The following is a 13,261-nucleotide window of genomic DNA, read 5'->3' as shown; positions in this document are numbered from 1 at the left end:
TTTTTATTTTTATTTAATTCGTTGTTGAAGAATACATGAATAAGGTTTGTGTGTTTCTTTTTTTTTTTTCCTAGTTATGTTCCCCTCCAAACAAGACATATTGCCACTTGAACGCAAGGTGCTGCTATTTGGGACCATGTTTATGGAAGACGAGCAAGACGTCGGTTTACATTACATTTAGACATTTGCATGTCGGTACAATCAAGGAAGCAGGTAGCTGAGAGAAAATTCCGAAGTTTAGTAGTCCAAGGAAAGAAGCTATTATAGTAGAAGGCTTTCTGACATCTAAGGATGTCTGCAGTAAAAGGGTGGGATCTTGTTGCTAAATAAGTTTGTCCCCAGGGTACATATATTGAGATGACACAAGTGTAATGAGTTTACCAGAGCACATACCATTAAAATACTTGCAAAACAGGCACAGAGATGCAACATTGTGGCGATGGGACAGAGGTTGGAGCTTAGTTGACAGCGTGGAATCTATTAGGTCCGAAACTCTTTTTTGAACCCTATCTAAGAGGGAAAGACCCATGGTAGATGCACCAGCCCAGATGTGGCAACAATACTCCATGCGTAGGTGAATAGTGGCTTTGTAGAGTACAGGATACTCTTGGGTGTGAGTAATTTTCTAGCACAGTAGAGGGAATCCACCTTCTTTGCAATCTTCTTAATATATTTGTTATATATGTTACCTGTGAATGTCAAGCCGAGGAGTTTGAAGGAATAGTTCTCAGGTAGGTTGTTATTAGTAGGGCTATGATAACAATATTTTTATCATTGTTGTGACTCTCGAGTTTATATCCGACACAGTTAATCAACCGAGAACCACATCACTCTATATAAAAGCATATAAGATATCAACGGATACACGGTCGAGATTTAAAGCAATGAAAAGAATACGCTGTTGTCCTAGCCCTAGTTATTAGTTATGTCTATTGATAGTTGAAAAGACTCCGTAATTGTTAAAGGAAAGCAGCTTAGTCTTAGTAGTAGTAAATGTTACTATCCGTTCATGGCCTCATTCCACTGCAAGCTGGAGGTCGTTTTCTAAAGATTCTGCTATTGCCTTGGATATGTGTGCATCCATTTTTCGCACATAAGAAGGGCTGATTTTTAGATCAAATGGTTTCAGTTCACATAAGGAAATTTGGAAGGGAGTTGTTTGTTGAGTCTAAGTTGGAGTTAAAGGTAAATCGCCAGGTAAGCAGTCCAGTCTTCTCAGTTGCCATGCAAGCGACTTACTGGTTGTTAGATAGTGGGGGAATTACTGATTGTCCTTTATTTACTATATTATTATAATTTTTTCAAAAATCATGAATTCCTATCTTCTGCGACTCTATATGTTGTCTGGTTATTTTGGCATACCTTCTTTTGACTGTGGCTATTTCATTCTTACAATAATTTCTAGCATATATATATATATATATATATATATATATATATATATATATGCCTATTTGCACTTACTGACAGAATGCATGCTGCCTTTGTGCAATGTTGGGATGATTAATTGGAATCAGAAAAAAAAAAAAAAAAAAAATCAGAACTTTATAAATTTTTGTCTCCAATGTCGAAAACAATTCTTTTTATAGTTTTTTGTTTAAAACTTAATTTTACATAGCTTGTATTAATGATGAATATTAATTGATTTTAAAACTACTAGTTTTGTTTAAAAATCAATCTTTGTGTTTTGAGGGGAGAGATATATCTTGATATTGTCACTCTAACCATAATTTACAGTTCCTGTTAATTTTAAAATTTCCCAATTAATATAATTCATGTTTCTGAATTTTTGAGATGAGGATTGATATGTAGTATTTGGATTGTTTGGACTACTATTCTCATCTTGCGTGTTATTAATACAACATTTCGGCCAATGTAACCTCTAACCTTTCTCAGGTGTATTTTGAAAATGGCTCTTATTGGTGAATGGTTGAAAGAATGTTTTTGTTCTTCAAGGTATACTTGAAGAAAGTCGGAGGTTACATCGGCCGAAACGTTGTGAAAATAACATCTAAGATGTGAACAGTAGTCTGAGCAATGCAAATAATATATAATGAGTTTATTTTCATTTTTATTAATTATAATCTATATTTAGATGATGCAGTACTATTATATATATATATTTTCAACTGCACTATAACTTCTCTCAAATGGGGTTTTGCAGATCCTTTATATACTTTATCATTTAAACATATATGGAATAGGAATACATTTATGGCTTAACCTTTTAATGTTAAAGTCAAAGGCCAAGTCAATATCAGATGCAGGACTTCATTGGTTACAATATGGGCCAAGTAGCTGGTCTCTAAAAATGAGTAGAACAGAAGTTACGGCCAAAAGATCTTGGACTAAATTAAATTAGTCCCTTAGATCATAACTGATATTTTGACCAAGTTTAATGATTATTAATCTAGCGATGTGGACGATAGAGGCTGGGCACAAACATGATAATTAACCCAACTGAAAACATAATCTCCGCCTTGATGGAGATATTAATGCCTTTAAAATTCTTAGATAATATGTTAATAGAAAGATATAAATTCAGTTATTTTCTTTGTTTTAAAATTGCAGCAACAGATCGGTTGGAGGAAGAACTCCCGTCGTCTCATCATTTACTCGTCGGATGCTCCTTTTCATTTTGGTGGCGACGGAAAGGTAATTTCTATCGTTGATCAGCTTCTTTATCTTCCCTCTCTCTTTCTCTGCGTCCTTCTCTTATACTTCTCTTTTTATTTGCATTTTTTGGTCTTTTATCTTTTCTTTCTTTGCATCTTTTTCTCTGCATCTTCTTCCCTTTCTCTACATCCCTAACTCTAACTCCAACCTACAATTGTTTTTAACTTCGCCAAATCCTAAATCTAGGTGCAGATGGAATTTTTATTATTAAAACCAGTCGTACTGGCAGGGATTGTGTCAAGAATGACCCCCCCCCCCAAGCCGAACCATGTTCCGTTTCTGTGATAATCGGGGAATCTCACAGTGAAGTTGAATGTACCTGCTCGATTGAAATTAACTAATGTTTGAGGGCCAGAGATGAGGTAGATTCTCTGATTGGTTTCTGAAAATGTTGATTTGCACAAACGCAACTCGGCCAAAAATCACCATACCAGAAGAGAACAGAGAAGATGCTGAACGAGAGAACGGGCCAGAGGCTCGAAGCGTCTAATTAAGATTCTTCCCAAGAGATAACCAGCATGTCAGAAAATTCCGGCCCAAAATTAATCCCCGTCGAAACCAAATCGCGATTTGTGTGCCAGAGAGAAAGTTTTCTTTTGCTAAGATTCTTTTTGAAAATAATAGAGCTTACAGAATTGACGCCGACAGCCAAACCCGCAACTTAGATGCTAGGACGCGAACATTACTGCAGCCGAACATTAGAATCTTACCCAATCATTTTTTTCTCCCCATACCTCCTAATAGTGATAGCGGCGACTGCTAAGAATAAAAAACCGTTAGGCATCCCACAGGAAAAAAAAAAAAAAAAAAAGAAACAGATAAATAATGTACGGATTCTTGTGTATGAATATTTTTTGAAAATTGTATTTATATAAATTTCTTCAAACTCCTCAAAATCCTTTTGTTACGTAATCGATTGTCGTGTCGTTGGGTTTTTTTTTCATGTTTGGAAGGAAGTTTATTTCACAGCGACGAGCCTGAACTGACCAATCAAGAAGCTAAACACTTATGTACAGCAGAGACGCGCCGCTGAACCAAATGAAGGTTAATGCACTCTTTTGTACAGCAGAGGCACCCCATGGGACACGTGACGTTGACAAGATTTCACTTGGAATTGCCAGAGTTGTGAACTTTATTAGGACAGCGATCTGTGGGGGTCTTTTTTTTCCACTTCTGTTATCGTCGCTTCTTCATTTAGTCGTTTCCTTTCATTGCTGTTTTATCTAGTGATTGCTATACAGGAAGCTTCTTTTCATACAGGAAACACAAGATGTTTACCGAGAGTTTTCTCAACATTTCACCCCCTTCCCATTCTTTCTGCATTTTTTACAGTCAAATGAGATTTTATAAAATGTTTGCTTTTTTTTTTTTTTTTCTTTTCAGCTTGGGGGAATTATGATCCCAAATGATGGCGCATGTCACTTACGCGAAAATAAATACACAAAAGGTAGACAACAGGTAAATATAATTTCAATTTGTTTAAATGCCATTACTAAGCAGCAGAGTGTTACCACTGTCGACCAAGGCAGACATACATACATACAAACAGATAGGTGAGATTTATATTATAGATCTATCAGCACGTGTAATACAGTATGAGAGTGAAATCTGTCCAGTGAGAACTGAAGACATGCATTGCATGGAGAGAAATATGACAGAAGTGTAATGTGAGTTTTAAAGACGGGCTTAGATCTAATGACATCGGAAGAAGATTAAATCTGGACAGTATAAGGAGATGTGTGAAGAACAGGAGTCTTCGTGAGTTTGGTCATATGAAAAGAATGGATGAGAGTTCTTGAATTCGTGGATTAAATCAGTTGTGATTGCAGGGTCAGTTGGCAAGGGAACGTTCATAAAATAATGAGAAAAAGTCATCATATGAATCCAAAGATTCTATTATTGGCCTTGGTTTCACCGATATTTCCTAGTAAAAATTATTTCTAGAAAGATATAGAGGATTATGAGAGGGACCATGTGAAGGTTGCCAACATGATAGCAACTATTACTGCTGCTACATCAGGTTTGAGTGTGGTGCACACACACACACACACACACACACACACACACACACACACACACACACACACACACACACACACACACACACACACAAGCACGCGTGTGCAGCGCAAACCTACGTTACCCTGTTTATCTGACATTTTGACACGCCGGACATCTAGATCACTTCCTTTTGACCTTTTTCCTTCCATTTCCCCTTTCTTTTCTCTCTCTCTCCGCCTTGACACGACAATGAACACACGCAATTTGCGTCACTCCAAAAACATACACGCACACAAGAACAATTTTTCGCCGGTACATGTGCAAATATTCGAGGTAAACCTGGCTTAATTTCACCATAAAAATTAAGACTGCAATGAACAATTGAATTAATTTCACCAACAACATTAAAGAATATTTCAGAACCATGCCTGATCACACACACACACACACACACACACGCTCTGTTTTTCCATTGCTTATAATAAACTAACCTGGGTGCCTGGAGTTGCCCGGGTGTTTGGAGGTGTCTGTTGAACAAAAGAAAAAAAAAAGTGATAGTAGGCAGGCAGGCAAGCTCAAACCCGTACCGCGAAGGAGAAAATGAACATGAAAAAAAAGTGACGTCTTTACTGTTTCGCCCATTGCCAAACCGGAAATGACGAATGTTTAAATTAAGGCTAGTAAATCGGAAAGACATCCCGACTTTCGAAAATATTGGCGAAAAAAGCGACTTCTCCCTGTAGGAAAAGTGCCCAGTTTAGGATGAAAGAATTAATGTTTTTAGCCAATCTTTCGATATTTGTCGTCCAAAGGGTCGAGCTTCAAAACGATACCAATCTCGTGAAAATCTGTTGCCTTAGGCAGACATACATACAAACAGATACGTGAGACTTATATTATAAATATATTGTTTGTATATATGTAAATTGGTTATTTGTTGTTTTATTGTAATGGCAGAGTCAAGGACAAGAATATTTATTCTTTACAACATTCTAAGTGAAAGTGATTTTTATGGAAGGAACTGGATTTGAACTTGGATGGAGAAAGTGATAAGAATACATCTTAGAGAGAAATAAGAATCTGGTTGGAGATCAAATCTGTTGAGCTCAGAAGATTACATCTAGACAGTATAGGAAGATGTGTGCAGAACCGGAAACTTAGATGATATGGGGAAAAAAGTATTTGAGAGACAGAAAGAAAAAATAAAGACCTTATCTTTTTTTTTTTTGTTAATTATATAAATGGCTTGTTTCAGGATTATCCATCTGTGGGTCAAATGGTGAACACGATTCAAGAGAATCACATCACTGTCATATTTGCTGTATCCGGTGCAAGGCTGAAGACATATCAGAATTTTGTGAAGAATATCCGCGGTGCGTATGTAAGTGAGCTCAACAGTCAGACGGCGACCATCGCTGAAATCGTCAAAGAACGTTACAAGGTAAGAACAAAAGAAGACGCGCATAACAGACTTAAAGAAAAGAACCAACAGAAAAAAAAGGTTTGCATTGAAAAGGACAGTAACTACAAAGTTATACATTCCATACAAACACATTAAATGATTCATGAATTGTGACATTTCTGTTTAGATATTTTTTTTACTTTATTCAAAAATAGCTTTATTTTTTACATTAGCAGGGGGCGCCCGGCTTTGCCCGGTCGTAAAATACGCTTAAATATATTTTAATTTTGCATATTTCGTTTTTATTATTACAGAGCCAGCCAAGTCTCTATTGAATATTATATTGTACTTAATATATAGTACTGATTTTTTTTTTCTTCTTTTTACATGAGAATCACCACTTATCAGGGCCTGAAATCCACTCGAGGATAAGGGTTAATCAGTGTACGATAGTCACTGAGACAACAGTTAGTTAGGGGTGGAGATAGGGTAGAGATGGATTATTTAGGAAGGGCGGTTCAACAAGAACTTGTTTACATTGGACTGGAAGACTATCATACGGTAGCAGCTGGAAAGAAAGCCAACGAAATTGTTCCACAAGCAGGCAGTTCTAGGAAATAAACTTTGTTCGTGGAATTTGCGTTTAGATTTAGGCATAGAAAAAGAGTGGAGGACACTCTTGATAGTCGTTGTGGCTAGACGAATATTTTTTGTGAAAGTTTGTACAAGGCATGACCATAGATTGAAGCTAAGTTGATCACTTGTCATGAAAATTATTTTTTTTTTTAATAAGGTATTACCACTAATTAAGACGCAAATGCAACTAGAGGATAGGAGCTAATGAGTAAATACATTGATTATCCGTAATAACGTAAATCGAGTAGAAATTGGTTATTTATGAAAACCATTCTACAAGAACTTGTTTACATTGGACTTGAAAATGAATGACTATGTTATAGTAAGCTGGAAAGCAGTCCCACAGTTTTATATTTCTGCGGATGGGTAACTATAGAAAAAACGTTTTGCTCAGGGAATTTTCGTTTATATATAGATAAAGAGTAAGGGAAATTGTTGCCAGTGGTTGTAGCTTGGATAGTGTCTGTCATGAGTGTTTTACAGAGGGGACCATAGATTGAAACCATACAATGACATGAAAATAACGATAGAGCAGAGATTATTTTGTCATCTAATTTGCATACAAAAGTGTTTATAGTGTGTACAGACACTATCTAAATTGGATAGCAATGCTAAAAAAGAGTTAGGAAATTTTCTAAAATACAAATTTAAATTAGAAGTAAAATGCGTAATTCAGTTTCCAATTTTATTTTTTTATAACTATAATTGCAATTATGCTTGCTGTCAATGCGGATCGATGTAGAATTCTGTTGAGATAATATTTCGGGGAAAAATTTCCTTCTTCAGATTTTCTTTTTAGTTTACCATAATGTTTTAATTATTGAAATGATGTTGATATATTACCTTATTTATTTCTATTATTATAGTTTCATTTAAAAAAAAATTGTACACCAATGTATTACATAATTTTTTATATTTTCGACAGGGAAAACTGACTTAAAAAAATTTTTTATTTAAAAAAATTAACATTTTTTTCTGTTCCAAACGAACATTATACACCACAACTTTTCCAATTTTAAAAATGACCTCATTGAACTTTTTGCTTCCAGAACATTTCATCAAGGGTTGAAATGACAGCCGACAACAAGGATATGAAAATAACGTTCATGTCCAAATGTAGTGGGTAAGCAGTTCAGCTTTTCTTTCTATTATTTCTTCTTCACTCTTTTCATTATTTCTGTTTCCGGTTACAAATTATGTGTCCTTTCATTTTACCTTTCCTTTCTCTTCTTATAAATTCTATGTTCATACTGAGTGTGAGTTGCATTATTTGGATTGTTAGGACTACTATTCTCATCTTGGTCGTTATTTTCACAACGTTTCAGCCGATGTAACCTCCGACCTTCTCTCAGATGTATCGTGCCGAACTTGTGAATCTGCATGGAATTTTGGGAGCCTTAAACCTATTCTCGTTTTTAGATGTTACAACCTTATTACTTATCACTATAGATTACTATTGTTACTACATATTACTATATGTTTTTCTTTTGATGGAAATAGCTTCAGACAAAGCATAAAGCCATTTGATGTAAGATGCTTAAAAATACTACTTCAACGTCAAAAACTTGCCAACAATAAGTGCTAGATGAAATAGAATTTGATCCAGAAAACAGCAATTCTTCCGTCTTTGTCAGAAACATCGCTCATCAAATGTGAGAACTAAAAAAAAACAAAACAACAAAATAATATAATAAATATATAATAAATAAATAAATATAATATGATATATATGTTTAAGGCTCCCAAAATTCATACTAAAACTATCCACAAGGATCTGTAACATAGATAACGTACTTGGTAAAAAATTCGGTTGTAAGTGATAGTTTTCTTGATGTTGAAGGTTCAATTCTTAGTGCAGGCGATACTCAGAATACAAGTGCGAATTCCTTAGGACTTCTACTTGGTCATGGCTGATGGAATGAGACCATGCTACCCCTGTGGATTAAATAAAGAATTAGATTTGAAATTCTGTGCAGATTACCACGTTCAACCAAAAGATTCCAGACTTTTGACAGCCTAAAGAACTTTCTATTTTTCACTTGGACATTGTCCAACTCTCTTCCAAATAAATTCTTTTGTTGTTATTATATAAGTTTTGCTTTTCATTTTGTGTTGGTTGGTTGGTTGGTTGTTTTGTTTTACGGCATATCAACCCTTTTCAGGTTATTTAATGCCGAATCTGGTGATTTTGAAGAACGATTTTTTAATATAGTATATTTGTTTTTTAGGTCGTATTCTATTTAACCCATAGTTGGGACCCTAACAGGTACTACCACTCCGGGTCAGAGTGGACCTGGGAGCAATGGCAATTAAAGGGTGGCTTCACACTCCCCAAAGCCCGCAAGCTGGGGCCTCACCATCGGATATAGTTTAAGGTCATATCCAGGACCTTCATTTTGTGTTACAGTTTTCATTACATAGTACCAATATATAGAAGTGTGTCCCATTCTTATAGAGGCGCTTATTGCTGCAATCAGGAGAAAACATCACCATTATAATCAAAACTAGATATTTAACGACTTAGCATTTGCCGTGGATTCTAAAAGTTTTGTGTCTCACACGTCGTAAAATGGCTGAACGCCTCGCATCTTTATCGTGTGAAAACAAAAACAAAATTAAAACATCATCAACGCTCTGATGCCCATCTGACATCAATCGAAATGAATGGCTCTCATCTTGGAGAAGCTTCTCGGTCTGATCTGAGATGGAACACGTACATCAAATCCATTGCCAAGGCTGCTGGAAATGGTGCGATCGTTCTACCGCTCCAACAGATATCTCTGATGCTGATGTAATTCTCTACTTGTATAAGAGCCAAGTTTGTCCAAGGATGGAGTACTATTGCCACATCTGAGCAGGAGCTACTAAACGCACATCCTGCCTTGACAGAGTTCAAAATAGACTTTGTAGCCTAGTGAGGGATGCCCTTTTCTCTTCCCTGCAATCTCTTTCCCACAGAAGAGACATTGCAAGCCTGTCTCTATCGTTATTTTCATGGCAAGTGCTCATCCGAGCTCCAATCCATGGTCCTACTTTGCCTGACTTTAATGAAAAACACTCGTCTGGTTGAAATCACTGTCAATAATTTCCCCCACTCTTTATCAGTGCCTAAACCTTAGCGTAGATTCGATGAACAAACCTTTCTTAGAACTGCACGCCTGTGGAACTCTCTTCCGTTTTCCTGCTTTCCAGCTGATTACAATATGGGGGTCTTCAAGTCCAACATAAACAAATTCTTGATGAGCCGTTCCCTTAAGTAATCCAATTTACTAAATTTCCATTACTAACTTCCATACATTCATTAACCCTTATCCTCGAATGGCCTCCAGGCCCTTGATAAGTGGTGACTCCTTTGTAAAAAAAAAAAAATTGAAAATATATAAATAAAATAAAAAATAAAAAAAAACAAACGAATAAAAAATATTTTCCTCATACAAGTCTCTCATCTTCCTTTATCGTCTTTTTTTCTTAACTATGTAAAAGCTTATCTTCTTTTACCTTATTGTCCTCAGTGTCCATCTGTAACATGGCCGCTACAATTTAGTAATTCCTAAAAATAAAACTGGAAATAAACAAATATCCAGTCGGCATCTTTCTTTCTCAACAAAAGTTTTTTCATTATTTTCGGCACTACTTAAAAAGTCTCTCGCTGCCGCATGTCCTTGGTCCTGGATATGACCTTAAACTATATCCAGTGGTGAGGCTCCAGCTTGCGGGCTTTGGGGAGTGTGGAGCCACCCTTTAATTGCCATTGCTTCCAGGTTCACTCTGACCCGGAGGGGTAGTAACTGTTAGGGTCCCAACTATGGGTTAAATAGAAACCGACTTGAAAACAACAAATATATTGTATTAAAAAATTTTTCTTCAAAATCTTTGGATTCAGCATTAAATAACCTGAAAAGGGTTGATATGCCGTAAAACAAAAACAACCAAACCAAGCCACATGTCCATTTCAGTCTGGAGCGTTTCTCCTTCCACCGCACGCCGGGCACAGCCGGACATTTCTCGTCTGCAAATTCACGTCCATTTCCTTTGTCATTGTCTTTCTTTCTCTCACGAACACGTATTGCATTTTTCGTCTTTTTTTTCTTTCTTCCTCTCTTGCACACTTCCTAATCTGCATATGTGCTATTTTCTGCGGCTGCTGCTGCTAATCTCTTCGCATGCTGCTGCTGATACTTTCAACGCGTTCACACACACACACTGTTACACATCACTTTAACTCTCACACTAGGTTCATTGCAAATGTGCGCACTTATGCAGAATATGAACCGCGTTATTATCGGAATATTTCATATTGGTTATGTAAACCAGAATATGTATTTTTCTTTTTTTCTTACTGAAAACGATGGCCAATGTTTAAAATGCTATAGACTGTGCTTAAATAATAATGTTATTATTTAGAAAGGCATTCTTAACATGGAGGGGAGTTTAAAATTTTTTTTTTTTTTTAACTATTTTGTACTTTCTAAACAATTTAATAAACAAAAGTTACCTTTTAAAAAATTTGATAGACAAAATATACCGTTTGTCAATTGTCGGTTGCTGCAATTTCATTGGCTAAGCATTTATGCACCTGCTGGCGGTTTATATAATCAGATTATGCTAACGATAATGTGATCCATATTTTGCATAAGTATTCAAATGTTATAAATACATCCTTGAAACTGAATATTGGTTGTGGTATGAATGACCCCTTGAAAAATCTTTTCCTCTTATTGTTATAGATCCAACTGGACGTACACTAAATATTGTGATAACTTAAAACCAAGGCAGACGGTAAGAATACTTTAATTTGTAATTCTTTTCATTTATTTATTTTCTAGCAGGGGTATCTGGTGTTGTTTCTGGATATTATATAAAATTTAATAAAGGCGAGAAATAAATAAAAATCAACTTGTTGTTCCGGACACATTTCCGTCGAGATTCGGAGCAAAATCTTTTCACTCTGTGTTCATTCTAACATCTTGCATAACAATGTGACATGCACTCCAAATACTTCTGATCTGCCAAAGCTTTGGTACAATTATGATGCGGTATTTATGCAGAATAAGGACCGTGTTATCATCAGGCTTTTTTGTTGGAAGGTGCCGAACGAAATTTTTGATTTTTTTTTTTTTTTTTTTTTTTTTTTTTTTTTTTTTTTTTTTGCACAAACGCCAATTTTTTTTTTAATGAAAAAAAATTATTATTAAAATAATTCAATGACAAATTAATTGAAAAAATAAATTATAGGGGATCGCATATTTGAAATAGTAATTTTTATAACAAATAAGAATTTATAAGAAATTTATATGAAATAAATAAATAAATTTATTATCTTTCAATTTGTTTTTGCACGTTTTTTATTATTCATTAAAAAGACCAAGCTATTGTCGGAATATTCCAGGCAATTGCAATCTTAAAGCTTTAGTTATAAATTTTAAACATTCCCTAAAATAAAAATCTTCGAATAAGGATTCTAGAAGTAAATTTAAGTAGAATTATATAATGATTTTAATCATCGTAAATAGGCATAAAAATGGTGCAAAACTGTTCGTGGAATTAATTTTACTCTTTTTGAGATGAGTATTCTTTTAATTCTGTATAAGTTTTTTTTTTTTTTTTTAAATGTGCAAACAAATAAAAAAAAAATATAAACTATAATGACTTGACTGCATCCCAGGAAACGGCGAGTAATTACAGCTAGTAACGTTATAAAAAATGTTAATTATTTTTCAATTGATATTGAATTTAAATCGATTCTTGTATTTACAGGTGTCATTCAAAGCTTTGATCCCTCCGCAAACATGTCCTCCTGGAAAACACAAAGTCATAAAAAATATTGACATCTTGCCGATTGGATTAAAGCAAAAATTTCAAATTCAACTTGAACTGATTTGTGGTTGCGAGTGTGAAAAGAATACCGTAAGTAACAAAATAGGAATGGTATCATTTGAGATACGTCCATTTAATCTGCGCGTTTATTGATGCAAATGCTATTTTAAATTAAAGTGTCACAGATAAAAAAAAAAAAAAACAACTAATGAACGGAAAGATCCTATGAAAGATATACATGAACACATTTAAAAATACTATTTCAAGCTTAAACATTGGACAAAAATTCTATTTTAGGCAAGCATAGCAGACAGAATTAAGCATGACTAACAGAAATACTATTTCAAACTTAAGCATGACAGACAGTCAAAAATGCTATTTCAAACTTACTCATTACATAGAAATAGTATTCCAGGATTAAGCATGATAAATAGAAATATTATTTCAAACTTGAGCATGACAGAGGACCAAGTGACGAACAGAAAGAGCCTCTCCTAGATAAGTATATCGACGGACAAAGTGGTGATGGGTTGTAAGGTTTATTTTGACAGTCTCTCTTTAAAAATCTACAAAAAAAAGTAATTATCTAATCAATATGAAATTTTCACCGCATTATAAGGAAAGAATGAAGTTTATAAAAGTATATATTTTTTAGATTTGATGAATAGATATACGTTTTTTTGTATACATCTCGCTTCATTTTTGGTCACTTTTACTCGTAAAATTAAA

At 34.7% G+C, this 13,261-nt stretch overlaps 1 protein-coding gene across 2 annotated transcripts in view; it reads left to right on the top strand.

Annotated features, from left to right (window-relative positions):
* The window catches only part of LOC145291471 (integrin beta-PS-like), a 106,441-nt gene that overhangs the window by 61,916 nt on the left and 31,264 nt on the right, over nt 1–13,261 (top strand). For both annotated transcript variants that reach the window (XM_080137345.1, XM_080137346.1), the window contains exons 9-14: nt 2,572–2,655; nt 4,060–4,134; nt 5,933–6,118; nt 7,765–7,838; nt 11,443–11,494; nt 12,473–12,622. In XM_080137345.1, the coding sequence (XP_079993471.1) occupies nt 2,572–2,655; nt 4,060–4,134; nt 5,933–6,118; nt 7,765–7,838; nt 11,443–11,494; nt 12,473–12,622 (621 nt within the window). The remainder of the gene's footprint in view (nt 1–2,571; nt 2,656–4,059; nt 4,135–5,932; nt 6,119–7,764; nt 7,839–11,442; nt 11,495–12,472; nt 12,623–13,261) is intronic.

The sequence above is a fragment of the Euprymna scolopes genome, chromosome 12 (assembly GCF_053919585.1).
Source record: "Euprymna scolopes isolate OS-2025 chromosome 12, ASM5391958v1, whole genome shotgun sequence".
Taxonomy (NCBI): domain Eukaryota; kingdom Metazoa; phylum Mollusca; class Cephalopoda; order Sepiida; family Sepiolidae; genus Euprymna; species Euprymna scolopes.
Note: the sequence above shows the minus strand (reverse complement) of the source record. Positions and strands in the feature narration are given on the sequence as shown.